General features: G+C 40.1%; 1 protein-coding gene across 2 annotated transcripts in view; it reads right to left on the bottom strand.

Moving 5' to 3' along the window:
* The window catches only part of PRDM5 (PR/SET domain 5), a 59,338-nt gene that overhangs the window by 27,616 nt on the left and 11,496 nt on the right, over window positions 1–20,226 (bottom strand). The window contains exons 4-12 of one of the 2 annotated variants that reach the window (XM_074542051.1): window positions 15,444–15,627; window positions 14,554–14,728; window positions 13,728–13,820; window positions 13,335–13,456; window positions 11,868–11,947; window positions 8,507–8,591; window positions 7,093–7,250; window positions 2,141–2,234; window positions 958–1,118 (exon numbers count right to left, since the gene is read on the bottom strand). In XM_074542051.1, the coding sequence (XP_074398152.1) occupies window positions 958–1,118; window positions 2,141–2,234; window positions 7,093–7,250; window positions 8,507–8,591; window positions 11,868–11,947; window positions 13,335–13,456; window positions 13,728–13,820; window positions 14,554–14,728; window positions 15,444–15,627 (1,152 nt within the window). Of the gene's footprint in view, window positions 1–957; window positions 1,119–2,140; window positions 2,235–3,667; window positions 3,760–7,092; window positions 7,251–8,506; window positions 8,592–11,867; window positions 11,948–13,334; window positions 13,457–13,727; window positions 13,821–14,553; window positions 14,729–15,443; window positions 15,628–20,226 lie in introns of both variants that reach the window. The other variant, XM_074542052.1, reaches the window with a different exon arrangement.

Below are 20,226 nucleotides of genomic sequence, written 5' to 3'. Positions count from 1 at the left end.
AGAAGTGTTAATTTAAATGAGATAGGAAAGATAACACATTCAATTATATGAGCAGCTGATTATTTTGGTTTCCAGCTAGCACATGACCCTCTTCAGACAGGGAAATTAATCCTTATGTTGATGAAAAAACACCATAATGACACAAAATTCTTCATTACATCATAAAAAACCTTTCTCACATAGCACATTTTATGCTGCAGTTGAAGCAAGAGTAAATGAGAGCTCATACTGGATGGACTTGCACTGTTTTCATTCCCTGACATTAAAGATATGAATGCTAAACTCCCCTTGATTAGGATACAATTATTTGGAGATCATTTGTATCTCTTCCAGCAACATTGGGATGTACCAGACCCACAGCTACTAATTCATTCCAAACACCTAAATACCAAAAGGATTTCTGGGAGCAATACAGCATAACTACAAGGCTCACAACCACAGCCAGTCCTGGTCTGACAGGAGCACAAAGCAAAAGCAATTCTGATTTTACACAAATGTAGGATGCACATACTACATGGCAAGCATTACATGCATGACCTTTTTAAACAAATTCTCACAATCTGAATTAGGTGGCAACACCTTAACTAACTTTTCTCAGCTGATTTTTCTTGATTCAATTATTTTCTTTGCATTTCTTCCCCTAACATCAATCTTACCTCAGACCAAACTAGTGAGCAAGCCTCCTCCTGAAGTCTGCCCCAATTCCATGGCAGAGTTTGGTGGAAATGATCAGTGCAGCCAGACCCATCCTGCCACACACATGATGCTGGAGCACCTACACTGAATTTATACACAAGCACCAGCTGTAGATTCAGCTGGGCACCAATAACCTGCAATCAGCATTTTAGGGCAAAGTCAACCTACTGAAAAGCCAGAGGGGCAGAAGCAGCTCTGGGGATTCTACACTGAATTACAACCTTAAGAACACACAAGAAATGATCAATTGGCTCTACTCACTTTCTTATGGCTCTTCAGGACTGAGGGTGTCACAAAGGCTTTGTCACACAGGTCACACTTGTATTTCTTATGTCCGTCATGTACAACTTGAATATGAACATTTAATGTGTCCTTTCTTTTGAAAGTGGCATCGCAATGATCACACTTGAAGGTCCTCTCACCTAACAAAGAGAAAAATACATCTTCCTCAGCTACCATCCTCTTAAAAAAAGTCACAGCATATGATTTTACAGAAACCTTCAGGAATGACTACAATTCTGCACACCGTGAATATTTTGGATATTCTCGAAATGCTTGTTCATTAGAATGCACATTACTGAACAGGTTTTTAATATTTTCCTTCACCATTTTTAACACTGGGAAAAACATTTATGACATCCAAGGCTTTAAAAAATTGCAGAAGCTTTGAAAGATAATCGTAAAAGAACAAACTGAACATGCCAATCCAATAATTCATTTAACAGAAACACTGTTATGCAGGATTAAAAAAGGAAACATTTGTGGTTTTCTTAGTTATGCCAGTGTGAATATTCCCCCAAACCAAGTACTGTCTTCCAAGCTGCAAGGATTTTAGATCATGAGCACTTTCTAAAATCAAAACTGTTGATTTTCAAAGGTTTGAATGATAGTCTGCATGTATTAAAGATGGAGAAAATTCCACCAAAAATAAATCATAACACAGTCAACTAAAAAAAAAGGACAGAATGCCAAGAAAAGTTACTCATGAGCGAAAATGGCCACAGTATTTCCCTGAGCTGCTCCAGTTCTGTGCCAGAGGCAGCAAACATGAGCCTGGGCTGGCACAGGAGAGACAATCTCAGCGTCAGGCTCTAAACTGGATTTCCTACAAAAGCTGAGCAAGTCACCAACTTATCTCTGTTTCCATTTGTCCTTTGTTAAAATGGAGGTAACACTATCACACTTCATGCAGAAACAAATTTCTTGCCATCAGACCTCATATAATTGCTGGATTTTCTACAGCATATTTGGATTTGCATTTAAGTGCATCTGAAGGCAAGGTTTGAATTTGGCTCTGAATTTTTTAACTCCCTGGATACAGAGTTGAGTCCTAGTACCAATTTAACACAGCAGGCTGTATGTCGGAGCAAAGTGCCACATGTTTGTTTTTGTCAGTCACATATGAGAATGGAGAAAACTGTTTTTCCTCTGACTGTGTCCTTACTGTTATGGATTAACAGATGTCTTTGTAGAGAGAAGGGGGTTCGGAACAAGGCTTTGCATTCCTCACACTGGAACGGTCTCTCCTCAGAGTGGGTCTGTGGATGAAAGACAACGTGTCAGAGGAAAGGCTCATGGAAATCCACCATTGCAGCAACTGCTTCATTTTCTAGATGGGACTCAGGAGGGGATATCACAATTGGAAGCACCAGGGGATAAAGAAGTAAAATAATCATTCTGCCTTTACTCAGGATCCTAAAAGCCAGCACAGCAGCTACTCAGTAACTGTGCCATCCCAGTCCTCACAAGTGTCACATGAGGTGGGCACATAAACAGACATAAAACCACAGAATAACCAGAGGAAAAAACTACAAGCTCAGCTGCATTGCTTCAGCTGCACTAACACTGGCCTGGAATTCTTATTAATATGAATAAATCCTTTGAAGTTGTCCGCACACAAATCTCTTTCTTTTCATTAAAGTTTTAAGGGAGAACCAATCTGATTTTCAAGACAACACCTAAACTTTGGCAAAGAAAATTCCTCAAATCGTGACACTACTCTTATATATAGATATAGCTTCTTTTATTTAAAAAAATACCAAACAACAAAAACCACCAGAAAAAAAACGAAAGCCACGGAAGCAACAGTACTGAGATTTTTGTTGGCTGTAGAAAAATTTGTTGTAGCTGAAAAACAGTCTCAAAGCTATGAATAAAATAAAAGGCTAAGCTTGGTTGAATCTCCTCAACTGCAGAGTTGATGAAGGAAACTTCTTTTCTGAAGAAAAGAAAATCTTGGGAAACATCCAGCATTATTTTACTTTTATAAATTCCAAAGCACTTTCCCTGCTTCCTAGTGTTTTCAACAGCTGTCCCACTGTAGATAATAAGTTGTACTGATTAATTTACTATCTACCCAATTTCCTACTATTTTTTGCAAAGGAAAGCAGGTTTTTAAAGCATCAGCATCCAAATACTTTATTAGCTCACAAGAACCTTATTACAAGCTGAAGTGCCCAGAGGAAAAGGGGACGGACAGTAAGTGTTTTATAATACGCAGGAAATTAGGTAAATGAGTTAATCTGGTAGACTAAGGGCAAATATCAGCATAGTACATATTTATATAATCCATTTCTGCTATCCAGAATCCATGCAACTGTTATTCTACCCCTTCAACTGGGGGAAAAAAGGGGGCTCTGGGCAGACAGTAAAATTCTTGAGAGGCTGGCTGATGGCCTTGAACCCAGTTTGATTTTAACACCAATGTCCTCTCAAACCCTCAATGTCCTGCAGTGGTATAGGGAGGCCTGGGGCTCAAAATCAATTCCTTGACCTCAACCTAAGTCACTGAAAGCAAAAAGGCTGCTGGAAGACCATCACAGGTGTGGAATATATCTCGTGTTCCTTGAAATCTGCTGCATGCTCCAGCCCAGACTCTCCAGCAGGCTGGCATTAGCTGGCACCCTGCTCAGCCCCCTGGCAGTGAGGCCAAGGATTGACAGGACGTGAAGAGACTGAACTGCCTTCTCACCTCAACAGGGGGTTCCTCCAGAACAGGCTTGGGACACATGGACGAGACACTGTGGGGAAGCTCGCAGTGCTGCTGCCTGTGCTGTACCTGTTCTGTGGATAAATAGAAGGGTTCAGTCTCCAGAGCTGTCAATCTGGCACCTTTCACGAGCGCAAGAGTCATGCTGCTTTTTAAAAAATGCCCTGCTTTGGAACACTCAGCACGTGAGTGACAGGTCTGTACAAGTCACTGTGCTCCTCAGAACTCCTCCTTAGCATCTCCTTTATGCTCTTCTCACCTTTTGATCAAAATGCACAGATTGATCTGCACGTCTTAACTTCCCTACAAAGAAAATCGCCTAACTAGGCATACCCACATGCAAAGGTACACAGATCATCCCAGCAGCTGAGGATGGGCTCTCATGCAGCATTTCATGGCAGCCTTTCCTACCACAGCATCTGTGGAGGCTTAAGCCCAGCCCAAGGCTACTTATTCCCAACAGATAAACTGATGGAATACAGTTGTTTCAAATCATTATGCTCCCCAGGACCAAACAACCCTGGATTAGCCATAAACCCTTTAAAATCCTGTGTCTGATGACCTATTTCTGCTGACTGTCATGTCCTCATATTTTGTTCTCTGAACTCATCCTCTGTACATAACAACAAAGGAACAGATGGAGCAAAACCATCTCCTGCATGGAGGTAATCTGCATTACATGGCTCAGAACATGCACCCTCATCCAGTCTAACCTGCATGAAAGGTGACCACTTTTATCGGTAGCACAATCCCTTTTTCCCTCCACATTTCAGATACTGCTCTCTTGCCTTGTCACAGAAATGGAACTGTATTTATAAAGTCACGTCATTTAAGATCATTCAAGTCACAGCCTGAGCTTTCACAGAGGACATCTGAGCTGGTTCCATACCCCAGAACACTTCCCAGCCTGGACACCTCCAGGAAGTGGCAAGGCCAGCTTGCACACGCACCTATGCAGAGCAGTGCAGCACCTGCTTGCAGGAGCAGCAATCACAGAGGTACCACAGCTCCTGCCCCACATGTGCAGCTCTGAGAGCATAACAAGTGCTAAGTTCAGGTTCACATCCCAGGGCTACACTGAACAGAGCAGATAGGCTCTTGGCAACTCCACTCTATCTCCCAGTGAAATCCTCTGAAATGAGAGGAACTAATCTCCCTCTGCACTTTTGAAATGACCCAACAGACATCCACATCTGAAAGATGTTTAAAAACACATGTTGTGGGAGCCATTTTTATTCTGAGACTTCCAACATGAAATCAAGTTAACCCCCCCCCACCACACACACAGAGGAATTACAGAAACAAAAGCAACAAGTTTCCATCTAAAACACAAATAAAGAATTCAAAGGCACAAAACGTATCTGGACTCTCTTATATATAAAAAGGATGCAAGTCTGCTGCAAAATCCCAAGGGTTTTTAAGTATGTTGCTATCAAATTTAAAGGTATGTTTTCTATTAAATGCTGTTGATTTAAGTGGTTTTAACTGCTATACCCATCATTCCTACTACAGGTATCTATGCTCCCTGCTACCAGCCCATAACATAATCCTGAAACTCAGAAAAGGACCCTGAAATTATTTTGAATTCAATTCTCCTCCTCCAAAGGAAAATAAACCTAGGAACACATCTTACAGGAAACACACATTTAAAAATCATTAGAAACATAAGATGAAGAAATACATAGAATTATAATACCCAAGAAAGTTTTACATTTACACTGTTCCTGGATCAGCATTCCTGTGAACAAGCAAGAGAACCACTGTCCTCTTTCCCCAGGCACAGCCTTCCCAAAATCAGGGCACTCTAAACTATTTCAGCCTTCCAAACCACCACCTCTTGGAGCTGTATTTGTGCACACACACCCAGACTCGCCTCTGCTGCCTGCTCCCTCTCCTCCCGTTGTTTCCTCAATGGACAGAGGTGTGTCTAAAAAAGCAACTCAGGCCATCCATGTCAGTCTCCTGCCTCTCCTGTTCACCTCCTCACTCAGCAAGTAAATTTAGAGACCTACATGTGGATGGGGGAACAGCCACAGCTGTTTGGGTAATCTTTATGCAAACCCAGGAACAAGTTTCTCTCAATATAGAGCAGAGTTGATTTACAGCCAGTATTAGGTGCAAACAGGTCCAGGAAACCAGCATTCCAAAATGCTTTAAGGAATTCCATCAAAATTTGGTACCCACTAAAGCTGTCTAAATTTTAATATTTTTCCCATTAAGTGGAACCTCTAATCCTTGTTTATGCTGGTGGTACTGCTGCTTTAAACACAGAATTGGGTCAAAGTGTTTACTCCTTCATACTTAATCCTGAAGTCCATTTTCAACCCAAACTCCTTACCAGTCATCAATGGCTGGCTAACATCAGGAAACATGTAAAAAGTATTCATTTAAAATACAGACCTATCTTTCTAGGTAATATTTTATACATTTTTTCTTAGAATATACCCAATCTGTAAGGTTCTGTCCAATTTCCTTAAAGTCTAGACCATAAAATATAATGAATGGGATATAATCTTGTCCTTCAGCAGGCTTCTGCATGCTTTCTTGTTTTAGACAGTCATCACCATTTCATCCTGTGAGAGGCATTATTATTGCTCTTACATGATTTATGACTGCAAGTGCAAGAGATGGTGCAAAGATCCTGTGCCAAATTCCCAGATGGAATATAACATGAGCCACACTGTGAAAGGCTTGGAGGTATGGCTATATCAGGTTGGGGTTTTTTTTTTTCTTTTTACAGTCTTGTAATTCTGAAACAGCAGTCCTGGATAGAGCCCTGACATTAGAAATGGCAAACCCAGGTTAAAACTAATGACAAAAATTAGGCTGAGCAGATCTGAGCTTCAACACAGGCAGAACATCCCTTTGTGAGTCTATTTTTCAGGTAACATTTCTTCTGATGTTGCTGAAATATGTGAACACTGCACCAAGTTCAAATTGAGTGCAGTTTGAAAGCATCTGCTGCTAAGTCCAACAATGACTGCAAGAGGACTACACTTAGTTTTATTCAATTACATTACTAAAAAAAAAAGTATTTGAAGACATCTTTGAATCAGTGACATGAACTTGGTAATCTAGTAATTAAAAAAAAACAACAAAAAACCACAACCAAAGCAAAGCAAAAACTTCAAAACAAAACAAAAAAAAGTCAAAATGGGATTTATTTGATGCTTTTAACCAAGCAACTATGCTTTACTTCTCCTTATTTAACTTTATTGTTTACTAGAATTGGTTCAGCCTTTTGAAATTTTGGATATAACAAAGAACACTAAAACTACATTCTCCAATACTTTAATCCCATGTTTATAAGCATGGCAGAGCTTAACGATGAACCACTTAAAAAAAAAAAAAAAATCTGCAAATCTGAGGCTGGCAGACCTGTAAACAACAACAGCAGAGTGCTTTACCTTCTTGTGATTCTTGTAAACATTTCTGTGGGCAAATCCCTTTCCACAAAGCTTGCATTTATAAGGTTTATCTTCACTGTGTATTATTTTGTGTGCAGTCACTTGATCAAGTCGTTTGAAGGACTTATTGCAAACCTCGCAGGTGTAGGGGCGTTTTTCTGCAGAAAATGAGTGGGGGACATTTAATCTCCTGTTTATACAGGGGGAGAAGATGAAAGGCAGAGACAGTCATCTCCTCAGAGAGATTTCTGCAATTAAGTCAACCCAATTAAGATTAAACCAATTAGAAAGACACCTAATGCCCTTTATGTTAGACAGTTAAGTCACTTCACAAAAGATGAGCCATGGTGTATCTCAAGAAATTGGCACATTCTTTGCAATACTCATTGCTAAAACTAAACTCTGATTAATTAGCTTAAATCAAAAGAGAATGACTTCAAAGAGGAAAACTCTGTTTCCAGATTACAAATGTGAAAGAGGCCATGACAGTTTAAATGTTTTAAAACTTAATTAACAATATACATATTAGCTTCCAAACCCAAAAGTTCCTACGCAAAAAGCCTTTATGCTTCAACTGGTGACTGCAACTTAACTGCACTAATGCTCATCCAAAAGTGTCAAAAGAAAGCCAGGAGCCTCTGAGATACAGATTATATTACAAGAAATTGGATTTTGCTGTGGACTGATACCAAGAAAACAGTTCAACTCTAAGCCTGTGCAGCTGTAAAAATCTGCATTTGTTTAAATGCTAATGCATTTGACAGAACAATGTTTGTGTTTCTATTGTGTTGCTTGATGTTTCTAATCACTGGTGAGGGACACAGAAAACGCTGGACTTGCAGTGGCCAGATATCCTGGCAGAGCCACCTCGTGCCACACTGCCAAACCCAGCGATGGGACACTCCCTGCTCACAGGGGACTCGTGCTGGCACAAGGGAACCTTTGTGGGTGGTCAGTGCATGGGGTGGCCCACGAGCTGCTCTCCTCTGACCAGAAGCTATGAGCCCACTAACACATACACAGATACACAGGAAAACAGCGTAGCACACATCACTGACAGCACACCCAGCTCCCAAGCCTCTTCTCCTCAGCAGAAAACCTCAGGCACTGTTTTCTCACCTCCTCTCTCAACCTCTTGCCCCACTCCAGCTCACTGACCTCATCTAGCTAGCAGGACAAAACAGCTTGAGACAAAGCAGCAGTAGGAAGAGGACTACACCACATCACTTGGAATTCTGGAAGGCTTGGAAAGGCTGCCTTAGACAGTTTCCTTGGAACCTGACAAGACTAGCTTGCCCAACTTAGATAGCAGAAATTTCACGAAGCCTTCCATAAGAAACGAATCCAGGTAAAACTCCACATACATGAAATACATATCCACACACACAGAGCTCTGTGCATTTCTGTACATTACCTGAATGAGTTATCATGTGGCGCTTCAGCTGGTTCCCCGAAATGAATTTCTTGTCACATTCTTGACACTCAAAGATCTCATGGACCTGCAAAATATTTTATGATAATCAAATGTGTGGCTGAAACAAGACTATACCACTTACACAGATATAAATACTCTAACAGCATGGAGTTACTTATTAGCCAGTAGCTCTACTAATACTCCAGAATACTCTGTGATTTCACCCTTGCTTGTCCCTTGCTGGAAAACATCATCTCCCAAAAAGTAAAAATTCATAACTGCCAACAAAAAATCATCATTACAATTATACTGCCAGTTAGTATAATCTGTGTTTCTATCTACCAGAGCCATTCAAAACTTATTAGGAAAGCATTAAAAAACCAAATGCAGACTAATGCGTCAGGACATTTTCTTCTAGTCAAGATACATGTAAAAATAACACAGAAACCACTTCATAGCTTCTGTCAGAATTTTAAAAAACAAGTATTATCACACCCTTGCAGGACTGTTTCTCTTAAAAGCTTTTAGAGGCCAGACAGTGGAGAGGCAGCATTGTCTCAAACTCCAAATGCAGTTTTTTCAACATCACAGCACATGACAGCATTTAGGACCAATTGCTGGAAAAACAGGAGGCAGCTGACTGGTAAATAAAAAATAACGATTGCCCAGTAGAATAAGACACTGTTCAGTGTTAAACAAAAAGGTCAGAAATTAACCCAAAAGAGATGCTTGGAACTGGCAGGTAAAAAAAAAAGGGGTCAGGAGCTGGAAAGCAAAGATTTTCAAGTGTGACTCTACTCACGCCAATATCGCAGGAAGTCCAGCTCTACAAATTTTAAAAAGTTGAGAGACTCAAGTTTCAAATTCTGACCAAAATAGGATCTTGATGGTGGAGGCATGACTAACACTGAAGAAGGCTTCAAGCACCAGCAGCTGGTGCTCAGCCCAGCCTTTCATCCCCTCCTGCTGATGCCCTGCCCCTGTGTGCCCTCTGCTCCCTTTGCTGGTTGGGCAGTGCCCTGGGCTCTCCTTACCTTCAGTGCTGCTCACAGCTGTGCCCATTGGGGATGAGGTTCAGCTGCAGCCCCACCCCAGTCACCATAAACTGTGCACCTACAGGACCTACCCTGCTCTGGTCCCTTGGCAGACAGCACTACAGCTGAATGGAACTGTACAGGTCCATGTAAGAAATCTGCTGAGAAATCCACAAAGGCACCAGCACCAGTCTTAACCGTAACACACAAAATCTGCAATTCCAAATCCAAAAAAGCCTGATTGCCCTACACTCCAAGGTGTCCTTAATCTTCTTTCTTAAAAGAAGAATGAGCTGCTTTACCATGAACACATTAAGAGTGTGATCATTTACCATTACATTACGAGTCAGAAGCTCAGTCCACAGCTGTACAGCCAGGAAGAGAGAGACTCCCCCAGCCCACCTACAAACACTGGAACTGCAGCACTACCAACTCTGACTGGGAAAAGAACTCAAGCCCTGAGATTGCTTTGAATGTTTCTCCCCTTTCCATTACAGTGGAGCATCAGTGGAGAGGCCTGGCAGCCTGTGCTACTCACATGTACCTGCTCACTTTCAAATATGACTTCCTGTGAATAATTCTAATCCAAAACATGAGATCCTTATATTGAAAGGAATCATTTAGCAGGAATCTGCATCAGTAAGATCAACAGTCCCCTCACTTTCCTTCTCATTATTATCACTGTTGAGTGACTGAACTTAACATTTTACTCAGACATCAGAACTCAAGTATCAGAATACAGTTAGACAGTAAAGGCACAAGCAGTGCACAAGACACTCAAAGCTAAAAATGAGTTTAAATTTGACATGAAAACTACAGATGTGAATGACCATGTCTTCAGAAAGTAACATGCATCAATCCCCTCCAGCCAGCCCCTTTACCTCCTTTCTCTGTCTTTGTCAGACTTTTTCTGTTGTTTGGGCTTATTTTCTGTTATATTTCACCTTTTTATTCTGCACTTTTATTTCTTTACATTGAAATGGGTAGGAGGAAAAAAATTCCCTTTTTCTCCTGGTTTTACCTATCATTTTCATACTGATCTTACTGCCTGTACAAATGTTTTTGCCAATGCTGATGATCCTGCCCCTCTTCCTACATAAGGAGATTAATTCAAGCAAACAAACAGTGTGAGTATGTGCAATCTCCTTCACTCTCTGATATAAGTGTGTAAGTCTGGAATAGCCATTTTCTGGATGTTTTAAAAGAAAAGAAGAACAAAGAAAGTTTTATGCACAAAATCTTCATGGTGATTCTTTAGGTAAGTGCTAAACTGCTAACATCAATCATATTTGAGAAACTTGTGTGTCACAATGTCTGCCCAGAACTACAACTACCTAAACAGAACAAACATTTAATAAAATGGACACTCTAACCAGAACATTTTGCATTTTAAAGGCCTGATGTGCAAGACCTGTGCCAATGTGTAAAACTTGTAACAACATGTGGCAAGGAACACCACTATAACAAAATATGGCCCTATCAGACAAGAAGTGCAGGGCATACTAACGCAAGCAAGGAGAAAAACAAATTAAAAAGGAGGGGCCCCACCATTTCCTTTGCAACAACATACTTTAATTGATATCATTTATATCCTCAATGGATTCAGGTTATAACCAGGGTATTATTAAAGACTTACAGTTAATCTGATAAACAGTACAATGCAGCTTTTTGCAAAAACAGATTCTCCTGGGTTTTAGTGGTTTATCAAATTAATCTTGCAGGGACTTCCTCTGGGTATAATGGATTCAGAATCTCATATTCATGGTCCATCTGTATTTCTACATGAACACCCTTATTTCCAATAGATGCTTTTCAAGCTGTTAACCCCTCCTGTTCTGGTTATTAAGATTATGTGCATTAAAAAAAGACATTGAAATTTGGGTTTGAGGAAGAATTTTTTTTACTACTGCATAACTACAATAGAAGTAACTCCCCTAAGTGGTATTTCAAAAAGCAATAAGAAAATTACTGTATTTTGTAGAAAAACTGAAGGCTCATGAACCTATTTTATAGTCTGCATGTATGCCATGGTTACATAACACACTTTAAGAACGCTGAAGAACAGCAGGCAACTGTGACTTAATGCTGGAGTAACACATTAGCATTTGGGAACAGATCCATGAAAACTTTAGGGGGATATTTGGCTTGAGCAAGTGCGACTACAAAAGCAAATAGCCACACTACAAATAGCACCAGGTTGGCTTTGTAAGCATGAAAGATATCCCCCAAAGGCTTGCATTAGAGCAGCTTTCAAGTGACATGAGCAGCACAGCCTCACATCTCAGGCAAGCCAGTGCCTGCTGTGAGCCAGCCTTCATCTCACTGACCTTTCGATGCTCCTGCAGATTTGCTGCTGAGGAACATTTCTTATTGCACACTGAACACATCAGCTTCTTCCTAGAATTTCCTGAAACAGAAACAAAATACCACCAACATCTTCAAGAGGAAGTGCTAAGAAAGAACCTAAATATTTCCACTGAGCCTGTGACATTTCACAGGTCATTTGACTGACATAAGATTTTTACATTTGTATCCCACCTTCAAAGTACTCTGTATCAGGAGCTCTCTGTGGGTGTCCAACAAACCAGTCACTGGTGGAATGTAAATTAAGAAAACCAGAACAATAAAGAAAAAAACCTTTCAAATAGATGTTATCATACCCCACCAATCCCACATGAAGAGCACAGTTCACAGCTGAGAACAGCTCACTTGGCAACTGAACAGTTCATTTCATCCAGAAATCAATGCAGAAGTTAGTGCAGCAGGGACAAAAAACCCTCAAAATTAAGTCAAAACCATTTCCTATTTTGTTTATTTAGAAAGCATTAAGCATCCTGCTACATAAAGTATCATTAATGGTCTTTAGCAGAATGAATCAGGGCAATCATATTAGCACCAGATCATGAATTCAAGTATTTTCTAAAATGCAAATTACAAAACAAGCTATAGGTCAGCTACCAGACATTTTCCTTCCCTTTTCACAGCTGCTTCAAAAAGTCACAGACCACTTAATTGAGTTTATCTATTACTTACCTTTACACATTCTTTCTAGTACGCCACAAATAAACCTAATTCTTTGTTTATAATTTAAGTTGCCCATGCAAGATAGTTCCTAGCTTTGATAAAAGACATCCATACTACACTGAACATTAGAAACATTATAAAAGTAAAAAGTTACAAAACTTATGACAAGTATTTATATACACAAATAGACACATACGACTGCAATATATTTAATCCTTCAATGTGGAATTCATACACCACTACATAACTGACAAAAACTAAGCCTAAACATAAGTGTTCATAGATGAAAAAAATTATTAATGATACCAAAAAACAAGGAGACAATTTTTGTAAGAATATGACAGAAAGTTTTCTCTACTCTGCAAGAGTTTGGCAGCTTAATCATTTGATTAGGCAAAAAAAAAAAGACATCCTATTGTGTCCTGAAAAAGCCAAAAAATCCAGAACTCACCATTTCCTGTGCCAGTGGTTGGCTTTCCTCACTCCAGTAACATTTTGCTTCATCTACTCTTTGCCTAGTTTAAACTCCTCAAGATTCCCATTACATTTTCTGCAGGAGACTAATGATTCATGTGGCCTACAGTAATTTCTCCTGGGGCGGGAGGAGGAATAGTAACTCTTGCAATTAAGTTACTTCTTAATTTTCTATTTGATACAAATGAATCCATTAAAAAAGAAATGAAAGACAATGTTTACTCGGACTTGCAAATTTAAGGCTAGAAACACGTCAGTGGGGATTTTTTCTGAAGGAACATTAAACTCTTCCTTACCACTGTGAACATTTTCTTTGTGTTTTTTCAGGGCATCCTTGCTCTTGAACCTCTTCCCACAGCTATCTGCCTTGCATATGAACCTGGCATCCCCTCTGCACGCCTCCTTGTGCTGCTCATAACTACATGGGATAACAAAGAGAGGGGAAAAAAACAAAAACACATCAGGCAGGGTCTCCAGAAACCAGAGCTGTAGCAGAAATCAGAGCTGAACACATGCTGCACTGCAGAGTTCCAAGGCCACCTCATGCATTACTTACAGCAGAGAGGAAGGAAAGCATTTGAGTCCTTGCCCTGTTAGGATTCCCAAACACTCCCAAGCTTTTGGAAAGCTAGCATGCAAAGGGAGGCCAGCAAGGACATGCCAGCAGTCCTGTAACTCAGACACAAAACCTCGATTCCGAGCTGAAGGCAGTATTGCAAACAGAGCACTGGAAACTTCTGGAGGAGTCTCCTGGGCTGATATTCTCTGTGCACTGAAGGACACTAAAAGACAAAAAAAAGAGAAAAAATGAAGTAAGGGCAACGTTCTACAACTTTCACAGGCTTGCAGTAAGTACAAACTACATATACCTTTACAAAACATAGGTTAACAATCTGTAATTAAATGTATAATAAAAAGTAATACATCTATCTAATTGTAAGAAAATGCATATACAAACAACAAAAGAAAACCAGTTATGTTTTCTGTGCAGAAGCATAATTCTAAGATATATGACTTTAGTGACAAACCTGCATATTTATACTCTCAAGGACAACAAAGTCATGTTCTTAAACCTCACATCTTTGATGTTTCCATTTTTGTTTTTCCATCATGCAAATATTTAATTAAGTGAACATAAAGTGCTGATTTTCCTTTTATTTTCCTTAAATCTTACTTTAATTCAGCACCAGCACCCACAGCTTGAAAATGACACCTCCTAAACTACTAAATATTCCACTGATGGAGACCAGTAATGCTGCACCAAACTGTTGCTCTGGTCTGGTCTCCAGAGTGTATGACTTTAACACACAAAAAATTGTCAATATTTTTCCAATTCCCATTGAGTTCTACAACAAATACAAGAAATTAAGACATTAAAAGATTAAAGCAGAGGGTAAGGGTATAAATACAGACGCAAAAAAATTAAAGCTTAGCTTGTGATTAGGTCAAGAGAAAGAAAGGATTGAATGAAATTGATTTAAATGGTCCCTGAAAAACACTGCTGTTTCTACTCACTGTCTTTGTAGAGCTTGCTTAACAGGGAATTTCTTTCCACAATTTTGGCACTTAAATTCCTTTTCCTCACTGGGTTTTTGGTGCAAAGTCTGCAGATGCTCCGCTAGGATCTCCTGGCTGGCAAAGCTGGACTCGCAGTTTGGGCACGCATGGTCCTGGTTACAGGCGAGGGGAGCTGCACGAAGGGAAGCAACACCAATGTCAAGGAGTAGGTCCCAGGTTTTTTGGTTACATTAAGAGAGATTCTCTGCCAGAAACAGATTATACAAAAGGGTGCACAAAAAACAGTGTCTCTGAAGAGATTATAGACAGCCTGTCTTAAATGGATTACTGCCAGCATTACTGAAAATGGATGGAAAGTGTTAAGATGGGTGTGAATTAGACTGTTGGCTCAAATCAGTCATTGAACTCAATCAGAACCTCAATGCAAGTTGTCGTTTATGAATTCACCTTCGTCTTTGACAAACATGCTGAGAATTCCCCAGACAGCTCAGCTCACCTTCCTCTTCCTACACGCCTTAGGATTGGCTCAATAGCTCTATGGGAAGGTTTATTTCTCTCCCACCTAAGTAAGACAGAAACTACCCCTCTTAGGGCAAAAGCTCTGCATTTGTAAGCCCGTGTGTCAGGTGAAACAAACTCGGTCTTCAGTTCAAAAATTAATGGTTACTATCCAGGCTCACTCATTCATTCACTAATTCACAAGACTTGCTGCTCCTTATAAGGCAAAGAAGTTCAACCCAAACCCCAAAAAAGAGATAAAAATAAAGCAAGAACTCAGATTCAACCCCAGGGACTTGTCAGTTCCCCAGTCCTATACAGTGAATGTTCTCTTTGTCCATCACCACTATCAAGCTCTCAAGTTTCCCTGTATTTTCCATATTGCCCACCTGCAATTTTTTCACCAGCTGGCTGAACTTCTTTATTGCTGCCACTGTCTTCATCTTCCTGGATAACAGTTACTTCTTCCTCCTCCTCCTCCTCTTCTTCCATGTCACTGTCCAAGTACCCAATCAGAAGTTCTGTGTCTGTTTCAATATCTTCCACAGCCAGATAGAAAATATTTTCCCCCTCCTGTTGCAAACAGGAAGTAGAGGCAATAAACAGTTATGTCAGAAAAACAAAAATCTGGACAAGTATGGGACCCTAAACTAATATTGTCCCTCAACCACAGAAGGGTTGGCTCCACTGCTCAGGAAGCACAATGCTACAACAGCCTTGCTAAAGACTTGTTTCCCAGAGTGGCTGCATGGACAGGGTGCTTTTGTACTCTGCTGTTTTGGGAATATTCCCCTGCCTCACCTGTGAGACTTTTCCACTTTCCCCTGTAGCTTAGACCAAGGTGGAGATGGCATTCAAGTCCTTTCCTGACACAGTCCACTTGACAAGAACTTCGGGGTTTGAAAATGAGATTAGAGGATTAGAAAAACAGCAAAATTGAGATAACCAGCACAGCTTTATCTCTCTCCCCAGCTGACTGCAGGAATTCCATCACAGCTTTCAGCAGCATGTTTCCATAGTGTTATTTTCTCTTTCTCCCTCTCCTCAAGATTCCCAGCCTTCTCCAATGGGCTTTCACCCCTGGTCAGTTATCTTCACTATCAAATTAGCAGGCACATCTGGAAAATGCACTTTAAACCCTGTGCTGGTTTAAATCAGTGTGGATCCACAAAAGGCCAAAGGATCCAGCCCCATTCTGCACAACAGCACAAACTATGAAACAAAAAGCTCCAAAAGTTTTTTGATAATGCCTGGACAAGCTTCCAAGCAGCTACATAAACTAACAACTTTGGGTTTTACACTACTTCATTAAAGTTAGCAAGGCTAGCACTATGGGGTGTGGGGAGGAATCTGTACATCTGTTCCCTAAACTGATATTCTGGGGGATAGAGATGCCTTTTCTTCTTTCTGTAGGTGAACCAACTGCTTGAGGTGCTGCCCAAAGCACTGAAGGAGACTCATTTCTATGCAATGAAGACTCCCAGTTCTACCATAAATCCTAAATCTTATCTGAGTAACACCCAGAAAAGTTAACTGAAGCTTCTTTGCCCTGCACCTAGCCATACATTTTGTAACAAGCTTCCTTGAGCAAGGACAAGATAATGATTTTTAATTTTTGTAATACACGAAGATTAATTTAAACTGTCAACAAGGATGTAGCATTCCCTGAGCTGCAGTAGGTCTGTTATATTTTACACACGATACTGTCACACAGGAGTGAAACCTACTTAATTCAGTAGACTGGATAGAGCTGCTGCTTTCAAGGATGCACCACTTTTCTGTCCTTATCTCAACAGCAGCATTGGAAAACAAAAAAATTATGATTTTTTTTTTCCTCAAGATCTATTCTGCAGTCCAGATATCTATCAGCACACCAACCTAACCTCTGTACACATTGACAAGTTGCTGGGTTTCATATGTCTCTGTCAAGTTGCAGAAACCTTTAATTTAGTACAGTCTAAAGTCAAAACAAATCCTCTTGACATGAGGAAAAGTAGAAGGTCTTTCTACACTCAGTCTCCACACAGACAGGATAAAACCAGTGGGGTAAATCTCTAATACATCACTGTTTAGGACAACCTTACTCTAAAAGGAAGACAACCTCATGAAGGGAAGCACAATCTATTACTGGATTACCAAAAATAATAATGGGAAGAATTTAAAAAATAAAAGATTTTCAAAATTTGGAAATAAAAAGAAAAAAAGAAAAAGTCACGTATCCCAAGCAAAGATAAAGCCTCAAGTACTAGGAGCTATCAACGTTAGAGTGCTCTGGGTTACATTTGCATTAGAAAGAAATTAGCTTTGGTGCCAGCCCAATCTAAACTCATTTCTCCTCCAAGGTTAATTTGTTTGGCTTTTCCATCCAAACAAATGCTAACAGCCACGTATTCAGAGAGCTAATTAATCAAGATATACCCACTAGCTGTAGTAGCTCCTCAAGGCAGCATTTTGAGTGAAAGCAATGGAAGCTCTCCAGAAACCACAAAAGAATTTAAATCTCCTTCCCCCCACCAGCAGCACCTGTATGAATCACATGAAGGCATGTGATGTGCATGCAGGCACAGCAAACAGTCTTTTAAATTATTTGAATAATCCCTCTGTTTCTAAGAACACACCTGCAGCCATTCCACCTGCCCATGTGCTGGCTGTTTTCCTAACACTCACCTGCAGCAAACCACAACTGCCCTTGGGAGAAAACTCCAGATGCTGGCTCATCGTGGTGGCACCACAACCTCCCTTCCTGTTATTCCTGGTTTATTATTCAATTGTGTTTTTCTCACCTCTGCCTTCACTGTCCTGTTTTACACCATAAGCCACACAGACCTGCTCAGCAAACAGAGTTTTCCAGGCCCAACAGCCCTTGCTATCTCCTTTTGGGTCCACTACAGGAGTCTTGCACGCAGACTCTTGGCTTTTCCATACAGTTAAACACCTTCATATCTGCTCTGTAAGAGGGAACACAGGACCACTGACAGCCCACCACACTTTAATCAAAAGCATAAAACACTTAATCATCACTCCTGAAAATGTAGAACACAGGAGGGAAGCAGCACAGTCTTGTGTTACCTCAGGGAGTGCAGGGCTTTTCCACCCTTCAGAGCCAGAGGAGCTGGCTGCATCCCAGCCTTCCTAATCCTTACCCTCTTTGCCCCTGTGCCCTCAGAGTGTTAGCTGATTTCCCTCTGTATCTGATCTCCTGGCAGCAAACCATCTCTTCAGCCTACCTGTTGTGCCAGCTCTCCCTGGCTACCTCTCCCAACCAGCACACTGCCTTTCCCAGTCCTTCCCAGCAGCTCCAGGATGTCAAGTCTGGCAGAGGTAAAACCAAACAGGCAGTGTCTGAGGGCAGAAACTGCAATGCAGGAAATGCATGGAGATAACTTCACACATCCCTGATTTCAGATCATACCTCATCCAAAACACAGCACCTGAACCACACACACCCCCAAGATCCAGAAGCCTCAGCTCTTTCTCCTGATCTATTCCTATGGTGTTACATTGCATGGCAAGGCAGAAAACCTCGGAGACACAAATGTGACACTGAACAGAACACAAGGCTAAACCACTACAGCAATCCTGGCATTTCTCCATGCTCCAGTTTGCAGTAATAGCTCCCAATGAAGGCTAGAATATTTTTCCATCTGAACACTGTGGATTAGCATAGGCTTTAAAGTCCTAAAAAACCCTGTGAGATAATTTAACAAATTTTTATTCGTTTCTATCATTTTCCTTATAAAGAAACCCACTGGTATGCACTGGACATTCCATTAAAAGTTCTATTCAGAAGTTCAGGTCATTTAGTGGCAAGATCATAATGAACATGAATGGCTGCCACTGCTCTCTGCTGTGAGCCTCCCTTTGCCTTTGCTGCCAATGACTGTGCACTGAGGAGGTGCCAATCACTGAGGAGCCCCTCCTGTCTGCCACCATAAGGAGGACAACGAATTTCTTCAGAAACCAACTTCAGCTTTCTTGGCATAGAAACACCAAATTTTTTTGTCTGGCCTCAAAATAAACTATACTTATTTTGTCAGGGACACACAGGCTAATCCTGGGGGAAGAAAGTCATCTCATTATGAAAAAGCAGAACAGTCATTTTAAGAAATGCTGATAAATAACTGTCCTTTTCCTGACTGTTTTCCAGTTTGGCTTATATCAGCAAATACCTTAAGTTGACCTGAAACAACATTTTGTAAAGTATACATTTTGAGAAAAAAAATGCACAGTCATGTAATTCTTATTTATGTGGGAGTAGAAATTAATTTACTGTGAAACTGTGCTGTTAAAAAAAAAACAGATAGCTAATTTCTTTAATAATCTCCAAAAGAACAACAGCTGGATGGAAAGGTATCCCTGTCTCTGTGTTATCCTGTAAAGTCACAGAACACTTCCAAAAATGAGCAATTAAACAGAGTAAGATTCTCCAGCTTGAGAGAAGAGCTGTCAAATAGAAGTGAAAGGATTTAACAGAGTTCCATAAAATCAAAGATGGCACAGAAAAATAAAATAACTATTCACTGTTATACCAGAACTAGGAAATCAAGTGAAATTAAGGAGTGTCTAAAAGAAAAACAGAAGCATATTTCAACATAACTAAAGCAGTGGAACTCATTACCAGAGAGTGCTGCAAATGACAACTACAAAAATGAAAAAATAAACTGGATAAACTCAGATCAACAGCAAAGACAAGAAAACTAACTTTTTAAAATTAATTTATCCTCAGGCACTATATGATCATCCTATCAGACAATTAAGATTGCTCAATTATCTATTTTCTACTTAAATATTTTCAGCACCATACCTCCTTTCAAGCCTGTCACACTTTCATAATTAACTATATAACAAGTTACCTATATTATATGATATTACTAATTTTATTGAACAACAATGTAAAATGCATGATTCTGGTTTACACACAAATAAGCCCATATCCAAGTTTGGCATGAAACACACACAGGTCTCTAAGTAATTATAATACTTATTATAATTTTATATTTATATAATTTTATATTATAATTTTATTATAATTTTATATTTTATGCCTTTCAAATAGCATCAGATTCCAAGGACTATTCTGGTCTGTCACCCTACCACTCTTATTTGTGCTATTACCTTAAGCAGAAGAGCTCTCATCTAAAAACAAAAGCAGAAAGGGAAAAGCATTTTGCT

This window comes from Zonotrichia albicollis, chromosome 5 (assembly GCF_047830755.1).
Source record: "Zonotrichia albicollis isolate bZonAlb1 chromosome 5, bZonAlb1.hap1, whole genome shotgun sequence".
Taxonomy (NCBI): Eukaryota; Metazoa; Chordata; class Aves; order Passeriformes; family Passerellidae; genus Zonotrichia; species Zonotrichia albicollis.
This window is presented reverse-complemented; position numbering and strand designations above follow the sequence as displayed.